General features: G+C 48.0%; 1 protein-coding gene across 6 annotated transcripts in view; it reads left to right on the forward strand.

The window, feature by feature from the left end:
- BLTP3A (bridge-like lipid transfer protein family member 3A) overlaps nt 1–16,294 on the forward strand; it is a 243,303-nt gene that overhangs the window by 205,804 nt on the left and 21,205 nt on the right. The window contains exons 20-21 of one of the 6 annotated variants that reach the window (XR_010793253.1): nt 8,727–8,835; nt 12,102–12,121. Coding sequence is in view for 5 of the 6 variants with exons in the window: in XM_066608911.1 (XP_066465008.1) it covers nt 8,727–8,835; nt 12,102–12,165 (173 nt within the window). In the remaining variant the exon portion in view is untranslated. Of the gene's footprint in view, nt 1–8,726; nt 8,836–12,088; nt 12,166–16,294 lie in introns of those variants that run through there. The other 5 variants (XM_066608930.1, XM_066608920.1, XM_066608911.1 and 2 more) reach the window with 5 other exon arrangements.

The raw sequence follows: 16,294 nt of genomic DNA on the forward strand, positions 1-16,294 counted from the left end.
CGTGATGACAGCAGCAGCTCTCCCGTCAGCAGGGGTAGGAGCACGGCATGCTAGCAGGATGCCGGGGCGCTGGCTGGGCAGGTCACTTCCGGGCGCGGCGCTCCGGGGGGCATCCAGCCCATATACGGCCCTGCAGACTTTTGGCTACAGAGTGAGCACCCGGACAGCAGCAGCACCTTCTGTAACAGGCACCAGCAGCTGTAGCAGCACCGCAGCAGTTCCTGCCACACACCTGCCGGGTCACCAACGCTACTATTTCCGTGTGGTGGACCCACGTTGACTCTTGACGGCCTTCAAGCTTCAGGACCAGAGGCTCCAGCTGGACCAGGGGAACCGCTAAAACAGCTGCTAGACCGGGTAAGCCCTGCCAAGGCAGCACTTTGCGGTGTCTCCCCTCCCCCTCCCCTGTCCCCCCTGCAGGTACTCCTGTGGCAGTACGTAGCATCCCCTCTACCTGGAGGTTTTCTGTTTGCCATGTCTGACCCTAGATCAGAGGGTTCCAGCCCGGCCAAGGGGAGGGTGAAGCATTACGCTTGCACAGCTTGCAGCGTTAAGTTTGCCTGCGGTCAAGTTGACCCCCGCTGCGCTAAGTGTACCACGGCACGCGCGGTTCCAGGGATCCCGGTGCCCCCCGCCACCCCTGTGGAGCTAGGGCCCGAACCCCAATGGGCGAGGTCCCTGGCCGCTGCCGTTTCCGGCCTGGCCACATCTTCTGCGGCGATTTTACGCCGGTTAGAATCCAGCTTGGAGGTTTCCTCTTCGAAATATGCGCGCGGGAGGGCACGCAAAAGAAGGAGGTCCCGCAGCAGCGAGGACACCTCCTGTAAATCTCGCCATACCAGGAGGTCGTCTAGACCCTCCAAGTCCAGGCGGTCCAGAGACTCTCATGGTTCCCATGGGTCCAGGGAGTCCGTCCATAGTTTACCACAGGTCAAGGCATTCTTCGCGGTCCCGGTACTCTGCAAGAACGGCCCGGGCTCGCCATGACTCCGCCCGAGCATTGTGCTCGCGGGCTTCTCTGGATACGGCCCAAACAGCGGCCGAGAGCAGTGGGTCAGAAGATGACGAACGCTCCACGGTTTCGTCTGCTTCTGATCTGGACGATGAACAGGTTTCGCGGCTGGCGAGCCTAATGGACAACCTAGTAATAGCTGTAAGAGAAACCCTCCAAGTAACGGAGGAACCAGTAGAGACGACTTCTTCTACGGTGTCGTTTAGACGGCAGAGGAGATCGCGACAGGTCTTTCCAGATCATCAGGATTTCGCGGACGTCCTTAATAAAGAATGGCAGAACCGTGACAAAAAATTTAGGCAACCTGGGAAAACTTGGGAAGTTACATACCCATTCCCAGGAAGTCTGAAAAAGGGTTGGGCGGTTACCCCGGTAGTCGATCCGCCGGTGTCACGGCTATCTAGTGGTACGGCGTTGCCAACAGCTGAAGTGGCAACTCTGGCTAACCCTCAAAACAGAAAACTGGATACACCGACGAAATCAGTGTTTCAGGCCACGGGCACCACCCTGCAGCCGATCTTCGGGGCCGCATGGGTCAGTAAAGCGTCCATAGCCTGGGCCAAACAGCTGCGGAAAGACATTCTGGCAGTAGTGAACTACTGGAAGCAACAGACAATATCATACAAGCGAACAAGTTCGTATGCGCAGCAGAGCTAGATGCAGCTAAATTCGTGGGTCGGGCGTCTGCCGCATCTGTCGCGGCAAGGCGAACCCTCTGGCTGAAGAGCTTGGCAGCCGATTCAGCGTCCAAGATGGTCCTAACAAAGTTGCCATTTGAGGGAAATAGGCTCTTTGGACCTAAGTTAGATGACTTGATAAAGGACGCCACAGGCGGTAAAAGCACGTCATTGCCACAAATTCCAACAAGAAAGGAAAAGGTTCCATTGAAGAGGAAACCGTTTTTTAGGTCCTTTCGTCGTTTCTCGTCCCGTTCTGGGTCAGGGCAGTGGTCCCAATCTAGGAGGACCCCGACAGATGCAAGGAAGGGTCCAACCTACAAGACAAGACAAGCATGGCGATCCCGACCTGGAACATCTAAGACGGCGGGATCAAAGAACGCGGCATGAGGCGCCGCCCCCACCCAGTGTCACCAGGGTGGGGGGCAGGCTCTCCCAAATTCGGGAGACATGGTGGAGTCGCGTGAGCGACAAGTGGGTGCAGGAGATCGTGGCATCTGGGTACGCGATCGAATTCGTGAGACTGCCACAGAATTAGTTTTGCAAGTCGAGTGCCTGCCACCCCGGAAGGAGTAGCCAACCTACAATTGGCAGTGGAAAATCTTCTGGCACAGGGGGTTGTAAAACCAGTGCCAGGGGCGCAAGAGAAGCAAGGGTTCTACTCAAATCTTTTTCTAGTGCCCAAAAACGACGGCGGGGTCAGGCCAGTACTGGATTTAAGGAGACTGAATCAATTTATCAAAACAAAGCATTTCCGGATGGAGTCGATCAAATCCGTGATAGCCTCCATGCAGCCGGGGAATTTTTGTCCTCAATAGACCTCAAGGACGCATACCTCCATATTCCGATTCGGGAAGCACACCAAAAATTCCTTTGTTTCGAGACACAGGGAAGGCATTTTCAATTCACGGCTCTGCCATTCGGCCTGTCAACCTCCCCAAGAGTATTTACGAAAGTACTAGCAGCAGTGATGGCACTACTCCATGCAAAGGGGATAGCGGCCATACCATACCTGGATGATGTGCTAGTAAAAGCACCGTCACGGGACGGCAACATCAGGAGTTTACGCGTCACGATGGAAACTTTAGAAGAATTTGGCTGGATAGTAAACCGCGAAAAATCGTGCCTAATACCAGCACAACGGTTGGAGTTCTTAGGCATGATATTCGACACCAGCCAGCACCGAGTTCTACTACCTCAAACAAAGGTAGACAAGCTTCTACACGGTGTTCGGTCTCTATTGCAGAAGAGAACGCTAACCATCAGACACTGTATGAGCATTCTGGGCCAGATGGTAGCAGCCTTCGAGGCGGTCCCCTTTGCCCAGTTCCGGTGAAGGATGCTACAACACCTGATATTGTCCCGCTGGAACAGGTCCACACTGACCCTGGAACAACGAATCCGGATAACCCCTCAAGTCCAGGATGCGTTGAAGTGGTGGTTGAAACCTGGGAGGCTTCAGACGGGATGGCCTTTGGGGCCAAAACGATGGGTAGTATTGACGACGGACGCCAGCCACTCAGGCTGGGGCGGAACACTGGGGGGCCAGTCTGTTCAGGGAGTGTGGTCCCAGAGAGAAACAAGGTTGCACATCAACATCCTAGAATTACGGGCCATTCACCTGACTCTCCGGCACTTTGGGTCCAGTCTCACGAAGAAGGATGTGCACATCCAGACGGACAACACCACAGCTGTGGCCTATGTCAACCATCACGGGGGCACACGGAGCGCGTCAGTAATGAACGAAATAGCTTGCATACTGACGTGGGCGGAGAATCATCTGAACTCAATATCAGCAGTCTACATTCCCGGAGTAGACAACTGGGTGGCAGATTACCTAAGTCGGGAAACGGTGGATCCCGGCGAATGGGGGTTGCACCCAGAAGTATTCCGGACGATATGTCTGAAATGGGGTACAGCGGACGTGGACCTCATGGCGTCCAGACTGAATTACAAAATTCTTCCATTTGTAGCCCGAGCACGGGATCCGCAAGCGGCGGCAGCAGACGCACTGACCATCCCGTGGGGAGGATACAAACTCCTGTACGTGTTTCCACCAATCCCTCTCATACCAAGAATCCTAGGGAAAATCAAACTGGAAGGGCGACCAGCGATATTAATAGCGCCAGATTGGCCAAGAAGAAGCTGGTACGCGACCATCATAGAAATGTTGACCGACACACCATGGTACCTACCGGATCGAAGAGACCTGCTATCCCAAGGGCCTTTGCTACACCCGGATTCCAGGTCTCTACATTTGACAGCCTGGCCGTTGAGACCGAGGTGTTAAGAAGAAAAGGTTACTCGGAGAAGGTGATTCAGACAATGATACGGGCCAGGAAACCAGCCTCGTTGGCTATTTATTACAGAGTCTGGAAGCGTTTCTTCACCTGGTGTGAGGAGCGGCGAGTGCAGCCAATGCAATTTTCGGTGGCCAGAATACTGGCATTCCTACAATCGGGTCTCGAAATAGGATTAAGGGTAGGCTCGCTAAGGGGGCAGGTGTCAGCACTGACGGTGCTGTTTCAGAGGCCAATCGCAAACAGAATGGCTGTGCGTACATTCCTACAGGGAGTCGCCCATACGACGCCCCCGTTGAAACCCCCGGTTCAAACATGGGATCTTAATCTCGTGTTGGAGGCTATGACAGACCAACCGTTTGAGCCGCTGAAAGAGATTCCTATGCGATTACTGACTGGAAGGTAGTATTCCTCGTCGCTATTACCTCTATTCGTAGGGTCTCGGAGCTGGCGGCCTTGTCTATACAGACCCCCTATATGACTTTCCACCAAGATAAAGTGGTACTGAGACCATCACCAGAGTTTCTACCGAAAGTAGTCTCGGAGCTTCACATCAATGGAGAAATTGTCTTGCCTTCCTTCTGTCCAACGCCAGTACACACAAAAAACGCTGCACCACCTGGACTTGGTAAGGGCGCTGAAGATCTATGTAAAAAGAACCAAAGAATTCCGTAAAACTGACACCCTCTTCGTGATTCCGGAGGGGGCTCGGCAGCCTCAAAGGTCACCCTATCTAAGTGGATAAGGTCCTTGATAACAGAGGCGTATCGCACCTCAGGACGCACGCCACCATTTCGGGTTACGGCCCACTCCACACGGGCGGTAGGGGCCTCCTGGGCGGTCCGGCACGGAGCCTCAGCGCTTCAGGTGTGTAAGGCAGCCACCTGGACTTCCTTACATACGTTTTCAAAGTTTTATAAGGTCCACATATCTGCATCATCGGACGCCGCGCTCGGCCGGAAGATCTTGCAGGCGGCGGTCCTTTGACCACAAGGTCAAACTTTAATTGCCCACCCAATATATATATTTTCGGGACTGCTTGTGGACGTCCCATGGTCTAGGCTGTAGCCCCCAATGATACGGACGAGAAACAGACACTTTTGGTATAACTTACCGTAAAATCTCTTTCTCGTCACGTTCATTGGGGGCCACAGCACCCACCCCTTGTTTATTTAAGCGGTTGCTGGAACTTTTTGTTCTTCGGTCATTGTTTGGCAGAGAATGATGCCAAAATATGTATTTTGGTATGTATAAAACATAATATGTATAATCGGACTCCCACTGGCTTCCTACTGCTTGCAGACAGACTAATTAGCTGAGTGCCTGCAGGGGGGATATAGCCAGGGGGGAGGAGCTAACACTTTTTTGCTTAGTGTCACCTCTTAGGGCAGTGGCTATATCCCATTGTCTAGGCTGTGGCCCCCAATGAACGTGACGAGAAAGAGATTTTACGGTAAGTTATACCAAAGATATCTGTTTTTTCCTTGGAGATGGGGTGACCAAAAAAGTGCATATCTGGCGTTCTTTATTTATTTTTTTCGGACATCGTTTACCATGTGGGGTAAATAATGCATTACTTTAATAGATAGACTTTAACGGATGCGGCGATACCAAATACGTATTTTTGCTTCATTATTCAGATTCTTTTATTGAAAATCTGGCAAAAGGGGTGTTTTTTGAACTTTTATTATTTTTTTTTTAAATTAAAAATAAAAACAATAAAGTTTTACTAATTCACTTTCTTTTAGTCCCCAGGGGGGTCCACAACTTACGATGCTTTGATCGCTACTGCAGTATGATGCAATGTACATTATACTGCATTCTGACAGGCAGCCTACTAAGCCACCCCACAGGGACGGCTTGATGGGCAGTCTGCCAAGACAGCTGCACAGCACCCCCGTTCTCACCGCGCGCGCGCGGGACGTCGTACAGGACCCAGAACATTGGCCGGGGGATTTAAATGCCGCTGTGAGAATTGACAGCTGCACTTAAAGGGTTAATAGCCACGTGGCCGATTTGCAGCTGTTGCCTGCCGATGTCAGCTGTAATAAACAGCTGACGCACGTGCTGTATGGATGGAGACAAGGGCGCTTTCTCCCTCCATACACGTCCTGCAATGGCAGGACCTAAAAACACTATACGGCCGTCAATAAGGGGTTAAGTTTGCCAAAATTGTAACAAATGGGACGAAGAATTTCTTCAATTTCATGGTGGGAATAAAGAAAAAAAGGTATCCAACAACATCCAAGGTATCCAACTTCATAGAATGGTAGAGTTGGAAGGGACGTCCAGGGTCATCTGGTCCAACCCCATGCTCAGTGCAGGATTCACTAAATCATCCCAGACAGATATTTGTCCAGCCATTGTTTGAACACTTTCATTGAAGGAGAACTCACCACCTCCCGTGGTAAGCTGTTCCGCTCATTGATCACCCTCACTGTCAGAAAGTTTTTTCTAATATCTAATTTGTGTCTCCTCCCTTTCAGTTTCATCTTATTGCTTCTAGTCTTTCCTTGTGCAAATGAGAAGAGGGCTGATCCCTCCGCACTGTGACAGATATTTGTAGACCGCTATTAAAGGGGTTGTTCCACCGTGCGAAATGTATCTATATACTTCTGTATGGCCATTGGAAAGCACTTTGTAATATTATGTGTGCTTTGCAAATACACCATACAGAAGATATATACTTACCTGATCAGGTGCCCACCCCCCTATATTTACCTGTCCGTTGTCCTTGGATCCGACTATTCCAGCGGTGTCTCTTCATCCAGTAGTCGTGCAGGCGCAGTAGCTCTTGCCGGCTGGTCGGGTCCTCCTGAACGCACTTGGGGCAGGCGCATGCGCAGTCTTCTCACTCCATAGCAACTATTTCACCAGAAGAAGAGGAGCAGCTTCACCTGGCGGACCGTCTTCAACTGCTGGGTATGTCACTGGTCTTGGGAAGGAAGGGGGGATTGGGGTGCGGGTGCAGGCCTGTCACTGGTCTTGGAAAGTGGTGGGGGGGGGGGGAGTGCGGGTGCCGGCATGTCACTGGTCTGGGAAGCGGGGGTGGGGAGTGTGGCGGTTTCACTGGTGGGGGGTGGGGGAGGTGTGGGTGCCGGCATGTCACTGGTCTGGGAAGGGGGGGGGGGTGCCGAGCTGTCACTGGTCGGGAGGGGGGGGGGGAGGGGGTGCGGGTGCCGGCATGTCACTGGTCTGAGAAGGGAAGGGGAGTGCCGCGCTGTCATTGGTCTCAGGATGGGGGGGGGGGTGCTGGCATGTCACTGGCCTGGGAAGAAAGGGGGGAGGGAGTGCCGCGCTGTCACTGGTCTGGGGAGGGGGGGGGGGGTGCCGGTCAATGCACGATCATCTGCCATTGAAAGTAATGCTAGAGATCATGATCTGCTACTGCTCTGACAGCTGTAGCAGGAGATTCTTTCATCTCCCCAGCATGTTCCCTCATCACTGGACACTGTGACAATGATGTTACTGTGATGTCCCAGTGTCCAGTGATGAGGGGACATGCCGGGGAGATGAAGGAATCTCCTGCTACAGCTGTCAGAGCAGTAGCAGGAGATCGCACTGCTCTCCCATTGCTTTTAACGGGACCCGGCAGCTGCCAGCTCCATTCAAAGCACTGAAGCGTGCGTCTCCATTATGACGCCAGTCCTCCAGTCATGTGACGAGCGTCATCTGGAGCATGCACGCTGAGGAGAGAGAGACACCAGTGCATCATGGGAACTACTCAGCCGCGCCATCTTTGAAAAATTCTTCAGGCCAGCTTTATAAGGGGAAGGAATAAAAAGGTTAGCAGAATATGTTTTTTATGTGTAATGCTGTACTGTATGATATTTTTACTCTACAGGGCAACAATGGGAAAAAAAATTCAGTTTGGGCGGTGGGACAACCCCTTTAAGTCTCCTCTCAGCCTTCTTTATTGCAAGCTGAACATTCCCAGATCCTTTAACTGTTCTTCATAAGACATGATTTGCAGACTGCTCACCATCTTGGTAACTCTTCTCTGAACTTGCTCCAGTTTGTCTATGTGTTTTTTAAAGTGGGGTGCCCAGAACTGGACACAGTATTCCAGATGAGGTCTGACTAAGGAAGAGTAGAGGGGGATAATTACCCTCTATGCTTCTCTTAATACATCCCAGAATTGTGTTTGCCTTTTTGGCTGCTGCATCAAATTGTTGACTCATGTTCAGTCTATGATCTATTAGTATACCCAAGTCTTTTTCACATGTGCTGCTAAGCCAGATTCCTCCCATTCGATTTGTGCTTTTTAAAAATTTTTTCATGCCCAGATGTAGGACTTTGCATTTCTCCTTGCTAAATATCATTGTTAGTTGCCGCCCACTGTTCAAGCTTTTCTTAATCTTTGTGAATACTCCCTCTTTCTTCCCTAGTGTTAGCTATCCCTCCTAGCCTTGTGTCATTGGCAAATTTGATCAGTTTCCCATCAATTCCCTCCTCCAGATCATTTATAAACATTTTTAACAGCACTGGGCCTAGAGCACAATTACTTGTACAGCTGGATTAGGAAATAATTTGTTAAAGTTAAAGGTATATTTTGAGTAGCATAATCTTTGAATTTGCATGCTGTTTCTTATTTTTTTGTCATAAAACGTCAGGTAAGGTCATATTCCACAATGACTGGCAGTTAAAACCCGACAATATGTAAGCATTTATATTATTATTCCATGTAAACTAAAACAAAATAGACACTCATAATAGACCCTTCATTTTGTCCAACAGGATGATGGTCCTCGTATATATCCCTCTCCAATTGTTCCTGAACCAGTTGCTCTTTCAGTGGAAAACCTTAAAGTTCAGCGACAAGAGGATGGAGTGTTCTGGCTTACTGGTAAGATTACTGATTCTGTAATTTATGGAAGGTCACTAATCTTTCCTATACTTATAACAGTTACAGAGCACGATTCTAAATGACATTTCATAAAACTTCCAAAATGTTATGTAGACCTCTCCAGAAGTTTGGGTCAGTGGTGATCTGCGTTTTGAAAGCCCTGCTGATCAGTAGAATGAATGGCTACATCCATTTAAACTGGTTGTCTCCAATTAAAACATGTGGTAGCTCCGCCACATGTCCTGCACTCTTTGGCCACCAACAAAAGACCTGGTTGTGGGGTTTATAAATCCTGCCTCCAGGAATTGATGACTCTGATTGGTTGCCACAGGGTTCAGTATTAGGCCCCATTCTGTTTTATATATTTATCAACGACCTGATAGAGGGTCTGCACAGTAAAATCTAAATATTTGCAGATGACACAAAATTATACAATATAACCAATGCAATGGAGGACAAGGTACAGCTGAAAACAGACCTAGATAAGCTAGGGGCTTGGGCAGAAAAATGGCAAATGAAGTTCAATGTTGAAAAATTTAAGGTTATGCACATGGGCAGGAGAAACGGATGTCACCAATATACACTAAATGGGGTACTGCTAGGGAAAAGTGATATGGAAAAAGACCTGGGGGTATTGGTGGATTGTAGATTAAACTGGAGTAACCAATGCCAGTCAGCTGCTGCAAAAGCTAATAAAGTCTTGGGGTGCATTAAAAGAGGTATAGGGGCAAGGGACGAGAACGTTATCCTCCCACTATATAAGGCACTTGTCAGGCCTCACATGGAATACTGCGCACAGTTCTGGTCACCGGTGCTCAGGAAACTAATACATGGAATGAAGGGACTGGAATACCCAGAAAGGTTATCCAAATTGGGATTATTTACTCTGGAAAAAAGACGGCTAGGGGGTGATCAAATAACTATGTATAAATACATGAGGGGACAATACAAGGATCTCTCCCATGATCTGTTTATACCCAGGACTGCGACGGTAACAAGAGGGCATCTGCTACGTCTAGAAGAAAGCCGGTTTCATTGCCAACACAGAAAAGGGTTCTTTACTGTAAGAGCAGTGAGACTGTGGAACTCTCTGCCTGAGGATGTGGTGATGGCAAAATCCATAGAGGAGTTTAAAAGGGGGACTTGATGTCTTTCTAGAGGGGAAGGATATTACAGGATATAAATCTTAGGTCAGTTGTTAATCTGGGTATGCAGGCAGGTAGGAACTATTAGGAGTTGATCCAGGGATTAGTCTGATTGCCATTAGGGAGTTGGGAAGGAATTTTTCCCCCAAAAGGGCTAATTGGCTCCTGCCTCTTGTTTTTTTTTTGCCTTCCTCTGGATCAACAACATAGAAGGATAAACAGGCTGGACTAGATGGACATTGTCTTCAGTCGGCCTTACATACTATGTTACTATGTGGTTCAGCGAGCACTACTCTCACCCAATCAGAGCCTTCGCTTCCTCGAGGCGGGTCTTATGAACCCCGCAACCAGGAAGTGATGATCTGTTGGTGGCTGAGGAGTCCAGGACCTAGGGTGGGGATACAGAACTTCGGAGACCAGTGTGAGGGACCCGGATCACGGCTGCTACCTAAGTAAAATAAGACATTCCCCTGAAAATAAGACCTAGTGCCTTTTTGGCGATCAAAAATTAATATAAGACGGTCTTATTTTCAAGGGAAACATGGTAGTACCCTGTTGAGCCACCTCTAGCTTGGTTGCAAGATGTAATATGGGCGGACATAGAGGCATACTGGTTCTGTATTTTGTCCTGCAGTATATCGGTCCACATTTGCTTTAACGGAGCCACTAGACGCAAACTCATAGGCTGTCGAAGCCTGCAAGGATGGTGCCACCTGTCTCGTTGTTCCTGTTTGTTCTTGTCAGACGATCGTCTCTATTAGTGGCTTGTCGAGGGCATCCTGAACCTAGTCTCCTTGTGTGTGTGCCGTTTTGCATCCATGGTCCCAATACATCCTAATGGTCTGGTCAGAACGGCCAAGGTGGCAGGCAATTCGTCAATACGACCATCCAGCTTCTCGCATTCCAATAATTCACCCCCTTTCAAACTTTAACTGGATGAAAACGCTTTAATTGCATTGTAGAGGCATGTGTAGTGGTCAACAAGCTCCATCCAAGTGGACAAAGATGTCCTCTACACATAAGTAGCATCTGAAAGCTTTTTTATAGGCCAGTGGTGTACATATTACAACCGCGATGCACAGCCGCATAGCTCGCGGTGAATGGAGTCAATGAAAGTAAATAGGCTTTCATTGATCCGTTCACATTAACGTGTAAGCACTGCATGTAGGTACATGCGAGAAAAAGATCGCAGCATGCTCTATTTCTCTGCGTACCACACAGCGTGAGCCCTATACTTTTCTATGGGCAGCGCATGCAACAATTGAGCATTGCATGTGGGCAGTGATTCATATGCAACCCCTTCTATAAAACAGGGTGTGGAATGAAAAAAAAAAAGATAGTCACACTGCATGAGATACGCATGCATGCCCAGTGCACTCGCAGCCACATGCGGTCTCTGCTGACTCATAGCCGGTAAAGCGCTGCAGGACTACTGGTCATGTGAATGAACCTTAATATCTGTACTTCAATTTGTGTTTTTCCCTATATGCCCATATGTCATGTTATATTTCTCTGTATTGCGTGCCCCCAGTGTTACTGAAGTAAAAGCATTATGTTGCTTCAAAGCAACGTTTTTTTTAAAGCTGGTATTATAAATAAAAACTGAGAAAATAATCTGACTACATCTGCATATGTGCATGTTAATCATAAGGTCACGCTTTATTCCCATTGTTTTCCTTTTTGGTCATATGATTCTTCTGCATTCGTCCTCTTCCTCTGGCACAGCTAAGGGGCTGCCGCTGCCCCGGCCCAACTGGTTGCCTGAAGTCAGGTTACCTTAGAGCTACAGTGACATTTAAATTGAATCCAGTTACTTTACAAAACCTCACAGTATCCTCATTTTGGGTATTTTTCGGTCTACATTTTTACAATGGTGGTATGAAAGAATGAGGCAGGTGAGCTCAGCGAAAAAAAGCTAACCGCCAGATTCCTAAAATTGAAATGTTTACTTTCAGATGCTAGGATATTGTTCAGAATTTTCAAATTTCACATTTTTTTTTCCCCAATACTTATAGTGAGTTTCAAGGGATCTGCTCATTTATCTACTGTAGTGTAGTATTGTATACAAACTGATTTTGTCAAATGGTACTCAAGATAATGTTTTTCAGTTTTTTTTTTCAGGTCATCAATCCACTAGACCAACTAAAAATACAGCTCAAGAACTGCCTGACAACAAAGAGGTGAGGTAATAAGAAATGTACAGTTTTTGCTAGTGGTACTTGTAGACAGATGAGACATATGCTGTGTCTACACAAGTTTTCTCATGTATATACAGTGCAGCCTACATGTGACTGCAGTTTGAAATGAGCAAATCAAAACAAAGAGTAGATACTAAACACAAACAATGCTAAGGCCCCCTGTTGGAGATCCGCCGCCTGAGAGCAGGAGCTGGCAGATGGATTTCCGCTGTCAGCCTATCTAATAGATAGGCTGACCGCGGAAAATTGCAGCATGCAGCGAATTGCCAGCCGCGAGCGGAGAATCGCAATGATTCTCCGCTCGTGGACAGGGGGCCTGCGCTTTCCATAGCAACGCTATGGAAAGCTTCAGACAGCGTGATTTGCCGGCGATTTACCACCGGCGAAATCACGCCCGTGGACAGGGGGCCTTAGAGTAGATTCAGTCGCCTGTTTGCAGATGATATGTTATTTTTCTCTACTTAAAGGGGTTGTCCCGCGCAGAAACAGGTTTTTTTTTTTTTTCAATAGCCCCCCGTTCGGCGCGAGACAAACCCGATGCAGGGGTTAAACAAGAACACCGCACAGTGCTTACCTGAATCCCCGCGCTCCGGTGACTTCTTACTTACCGGTTGAAGATGGCCGCCGGGATCTTCTCCCTCGGTGGACCGCAGCTCTTCTGTGCGGTCCATTGCCGATTCCAGCCTCCTGATTGGCTGGAATCGGCACGTGACGGGGCGGAGCTACAAGGAGCCGCTCTCCGGCACGAGCGGCCCCATTCAGAAAAGAAGACCGGACTGCGCAAGCGCGTCTAATCTGGCGATTAGACGCTGAAAATTAGGCGGCACCATGGAGACGAGGACGCTAGCAACGGAACAGTTAAGTGAATAACTTCTGATAACTTCTGTATGGCTCATGTACATTACAAAGTGCATTAATATGGCCATACAGAAGTGTATAGACCCACTTGCTTTCGCGGGACAACCCCTTTAAGCACTTACTACAAACTTTTTTTTTCTGAAATGGAACCTATCATAACTTATGAGCACTATAAGCTAAGTTAGGGTGCTCATGGGCCAGGTTTTTTAAGACGTCCAACGATGTAGTTTTAAACTCGCCCCATTCCCACACTATCACCCGTGAAAGTTGGAACCAGCAGACACACACTGCCACAGTGTGTGTCCTGTCAGCAGACTCATCTGTACAGACTGCGCCCACATACACACTGTTCTTTGTGAGAGTGCACACGCACGGCTGCAGAGATGAGTTCCACAGATGATAGTGTGGAAACGAGGAGCCGGGTTAGTGTGAAATTTATATCCTTGGACTCCTCGTAAATTCCACTGCTTGCACTGACATCAGAGGAAGCGGATGGTGACAGAGGTGTGGAGGGAGAGTGAAGATGGGCAGGATGTGGTGACTTATAGTCTCTACTACCTTCGTGGCCTTCTCTGCTTCAGCAGTTTCACCTTCTGCCTTCTCTTTGGTCACTTGAACTTCAGAGGATTGCTCACCTCCCCTCTGTAGCTCAGCTATCACTTTCTCAATTACTTTCACGGTTTTTACTTCCTTTTTTAAATTCTTCTCCATGTGTTTCATCTTTGCGCTTGACTTCTGAGCAACCTTTGGATACCACACATTTTCTTTTGACACCACTTTCCGAGGACGCATCAAGGGTAGCGATTCTGTATTTTCCTCTCGAGCCCTTGCTTCCAATTTTAACTGGGACCGTGTTTTAGCCCGACTGGTGACCTTCGCTTCCTGTTTTCTCAGAGCATCTTGTAGACTTCCTACTAGCTCTTTTTTTAAACCATTCAGCTTCTGTTGATATTTCTGACTCAGATCAATTAATGAATGGCCCAAGAACCCTTCAATTGCCTTTTCCTCACCTTCCAGGTGTATGTTCAGGAACTCTTGCCGTGTCTCTGTTGGGAACTTCAGGTCATGTTCACATTTATTTGTCGAGAGTGACTCTTGCACAACTTCTGTGTTTTCCATCTCCCTCAGGACTGTGTTCTCTACACAGAGATCTATTCCACTCTGAATGGTCTCCACATACGAGACAGTGAGAACCGCAAACACTCTGCCGGTTATTTCATTTTCCTTTAGTTGTGTCGTACTGGATTCTAACAGTCTCTCTTCTTCCACAAGTAGAGCCTCTTCACTACTGCTACCTGCAATTTCATTAGGGAGTTTATCTCTCTCTTTTTGCTCGTCTTCTGGCACACTCTGCCACAGCAAGCTCTTCCTGCATACGAATCATCTCTACTTCCATCTGCTGGTTGGCCACTATCATGTCTGTTAGTTTTCTGTGCAACCTCTGGACTTCAGCCTCTTTATACTTCATCAAACCTTGGGACTCTGCAAACCATGTCTTCTTGCGATGCTTGGACGATCGCACGCTGTCCCTTTTAAATCCTCTGACTTTCTTTTAAGCGCATCCTGAAGCCTCTCTTGCTTCTGTTTCTCCTTGTTCAGACGTGAACAGAACTGCTTGTTAAGTCTTTCTAACTCAACCTTCACTTCAAAGGCCTCTTCCAGGGTGCGCTGCAAGGAGATCCCTTTGGTTTCTTACTCACTAAGCAACTGATCAAACTTCTCCTGTTTCTTCTTCAAGTTGGACACAATCTCCTGTTGGTGACCAAGCTTCACAGTAACATCTTCTAACTCTTGCTGAAGACATACTTTAACCTTCCCAAGTTTATCATTGGCGGCTGTTTTCTCTTCATACTGCTGCCTTGTGGCTTCTAATTCCCCTTGTATTTCTATTTTCTGCTCTTCCACAATATCCAAGCACACCACACTCTTCTCCAGTCTATATTCCAGATCAGACACTTCAGCCTGAAGTTTTGCAACCTGCTCTGACAGGTTTCTCTTAGCTTCTGCATCTTCCTCTACCTGTTTGAGGAACACATCTCTCTCATCTTGCACTGTCTTCTGAACACTGTCACTTTCAGTTATTTTTATTTGTAGCTCTTGAAGCTGCATCTCTACTGTATTTCTCTTGCATTCAGACTCCTGCTTAGCCTGCAAAAGCACCTTGGCCTTATGGGTAAGCTCAGTACACTTGCTTTCCACAGCCTGTTTGACCTCTTCCAAGGTTTCTTTCATTTTTTTCAGCTTGCGCTAACCGTTGGGACAGTGCCCTTATAACATAGTAACATAGTTCGTTAGGCTGAATGAAGACAATGTCCATCTAGTCCAGCCTGTCTATCCTCCTGTGTTGATCCAGAGGAAGGCAAAAAACCCCAAGGGCAGAAGCCAGATAGCCCTTTTGGGGAAAAAATTCAGACTGTTCCCTGGATCAACCCCTAATAGTTCCTACCTGCCTGTATACCCGGATTAACAATTAACCTAAGATTTATATCCTATAATGTCCTTCCTCTACAGAAAGACATCAAGTCCCCTTTTAAACTCCTCTATGGATTTTGCCATCACCACTTCCTCCGGCAGAGAGTTCCACAGTCTCACTGCTCTTACAGTAAAGAATCCCCTTCTATGTTGGTGATGAAACCTACTTTCCTCTAATTGTAACGGATGTCCTCTTGTTACCGTCGCGGTCCTGGGTGTAAACAGATCATGGGAGAGATCCTTGTATTGTCCCCTCATGTATTTATACATAGTTATTTGATCACCCCTTAGCCGTCTTTTTTCTAGAGTAAATAATCCCAATTTTGATAGCCTCTCTGGGTATTCCAGTCCCGTCATTCAATGTGTCAGTTTAGTTGCCCTTCTTTGAACCCCCTCCAGCACTGTAGCATCTTTCCTGAGCACTGGTGACCAGAACTGTACGCAGTATTCCATGTGGGGCCTGACTAGTGCCTTATATAATGGAAGGATAATGTTCTCATCCTTCGCCCCTATACCTCTTTTAATGCACCCCAAGACTTTATTTGCCTTTGCAGCAGCTGACTGGCATTGGCAGTTTAGTCTACTATCCACTAATACCCCCAGGTCCTTTTCCATATCACTTTTTCCTAGCGGTACTCCATTAATTGAATATTGGTGGCATCCGTTTCTCCTGCCCATGTGCATAGTCTTCCATTTTTCAACATTGAACTTCATTTGCCATTTTCTGCCCAAGCCCCCAGCTTATCCAGGTCCGTTTGTAGTCGCACATTGTCCTCCGGTGCATTA

Source organism: Eleutherodactylus coqui, chromosome 1 (assembly GCF_035609145.1).
Source record: "Eleutherodactylus coqui strain aEleCoq1 chromosome 1, aEleCoq1.hap1, whole genome shotgun sequence".
NCBI classification, from domain to species: domain Eukaryota; kingdom Metazoa; phylum Chordata; class Amphibia; order Anura; family Eleutherodactylidae; genus Eleutherodactylus; species Eleutherodactylus coqui.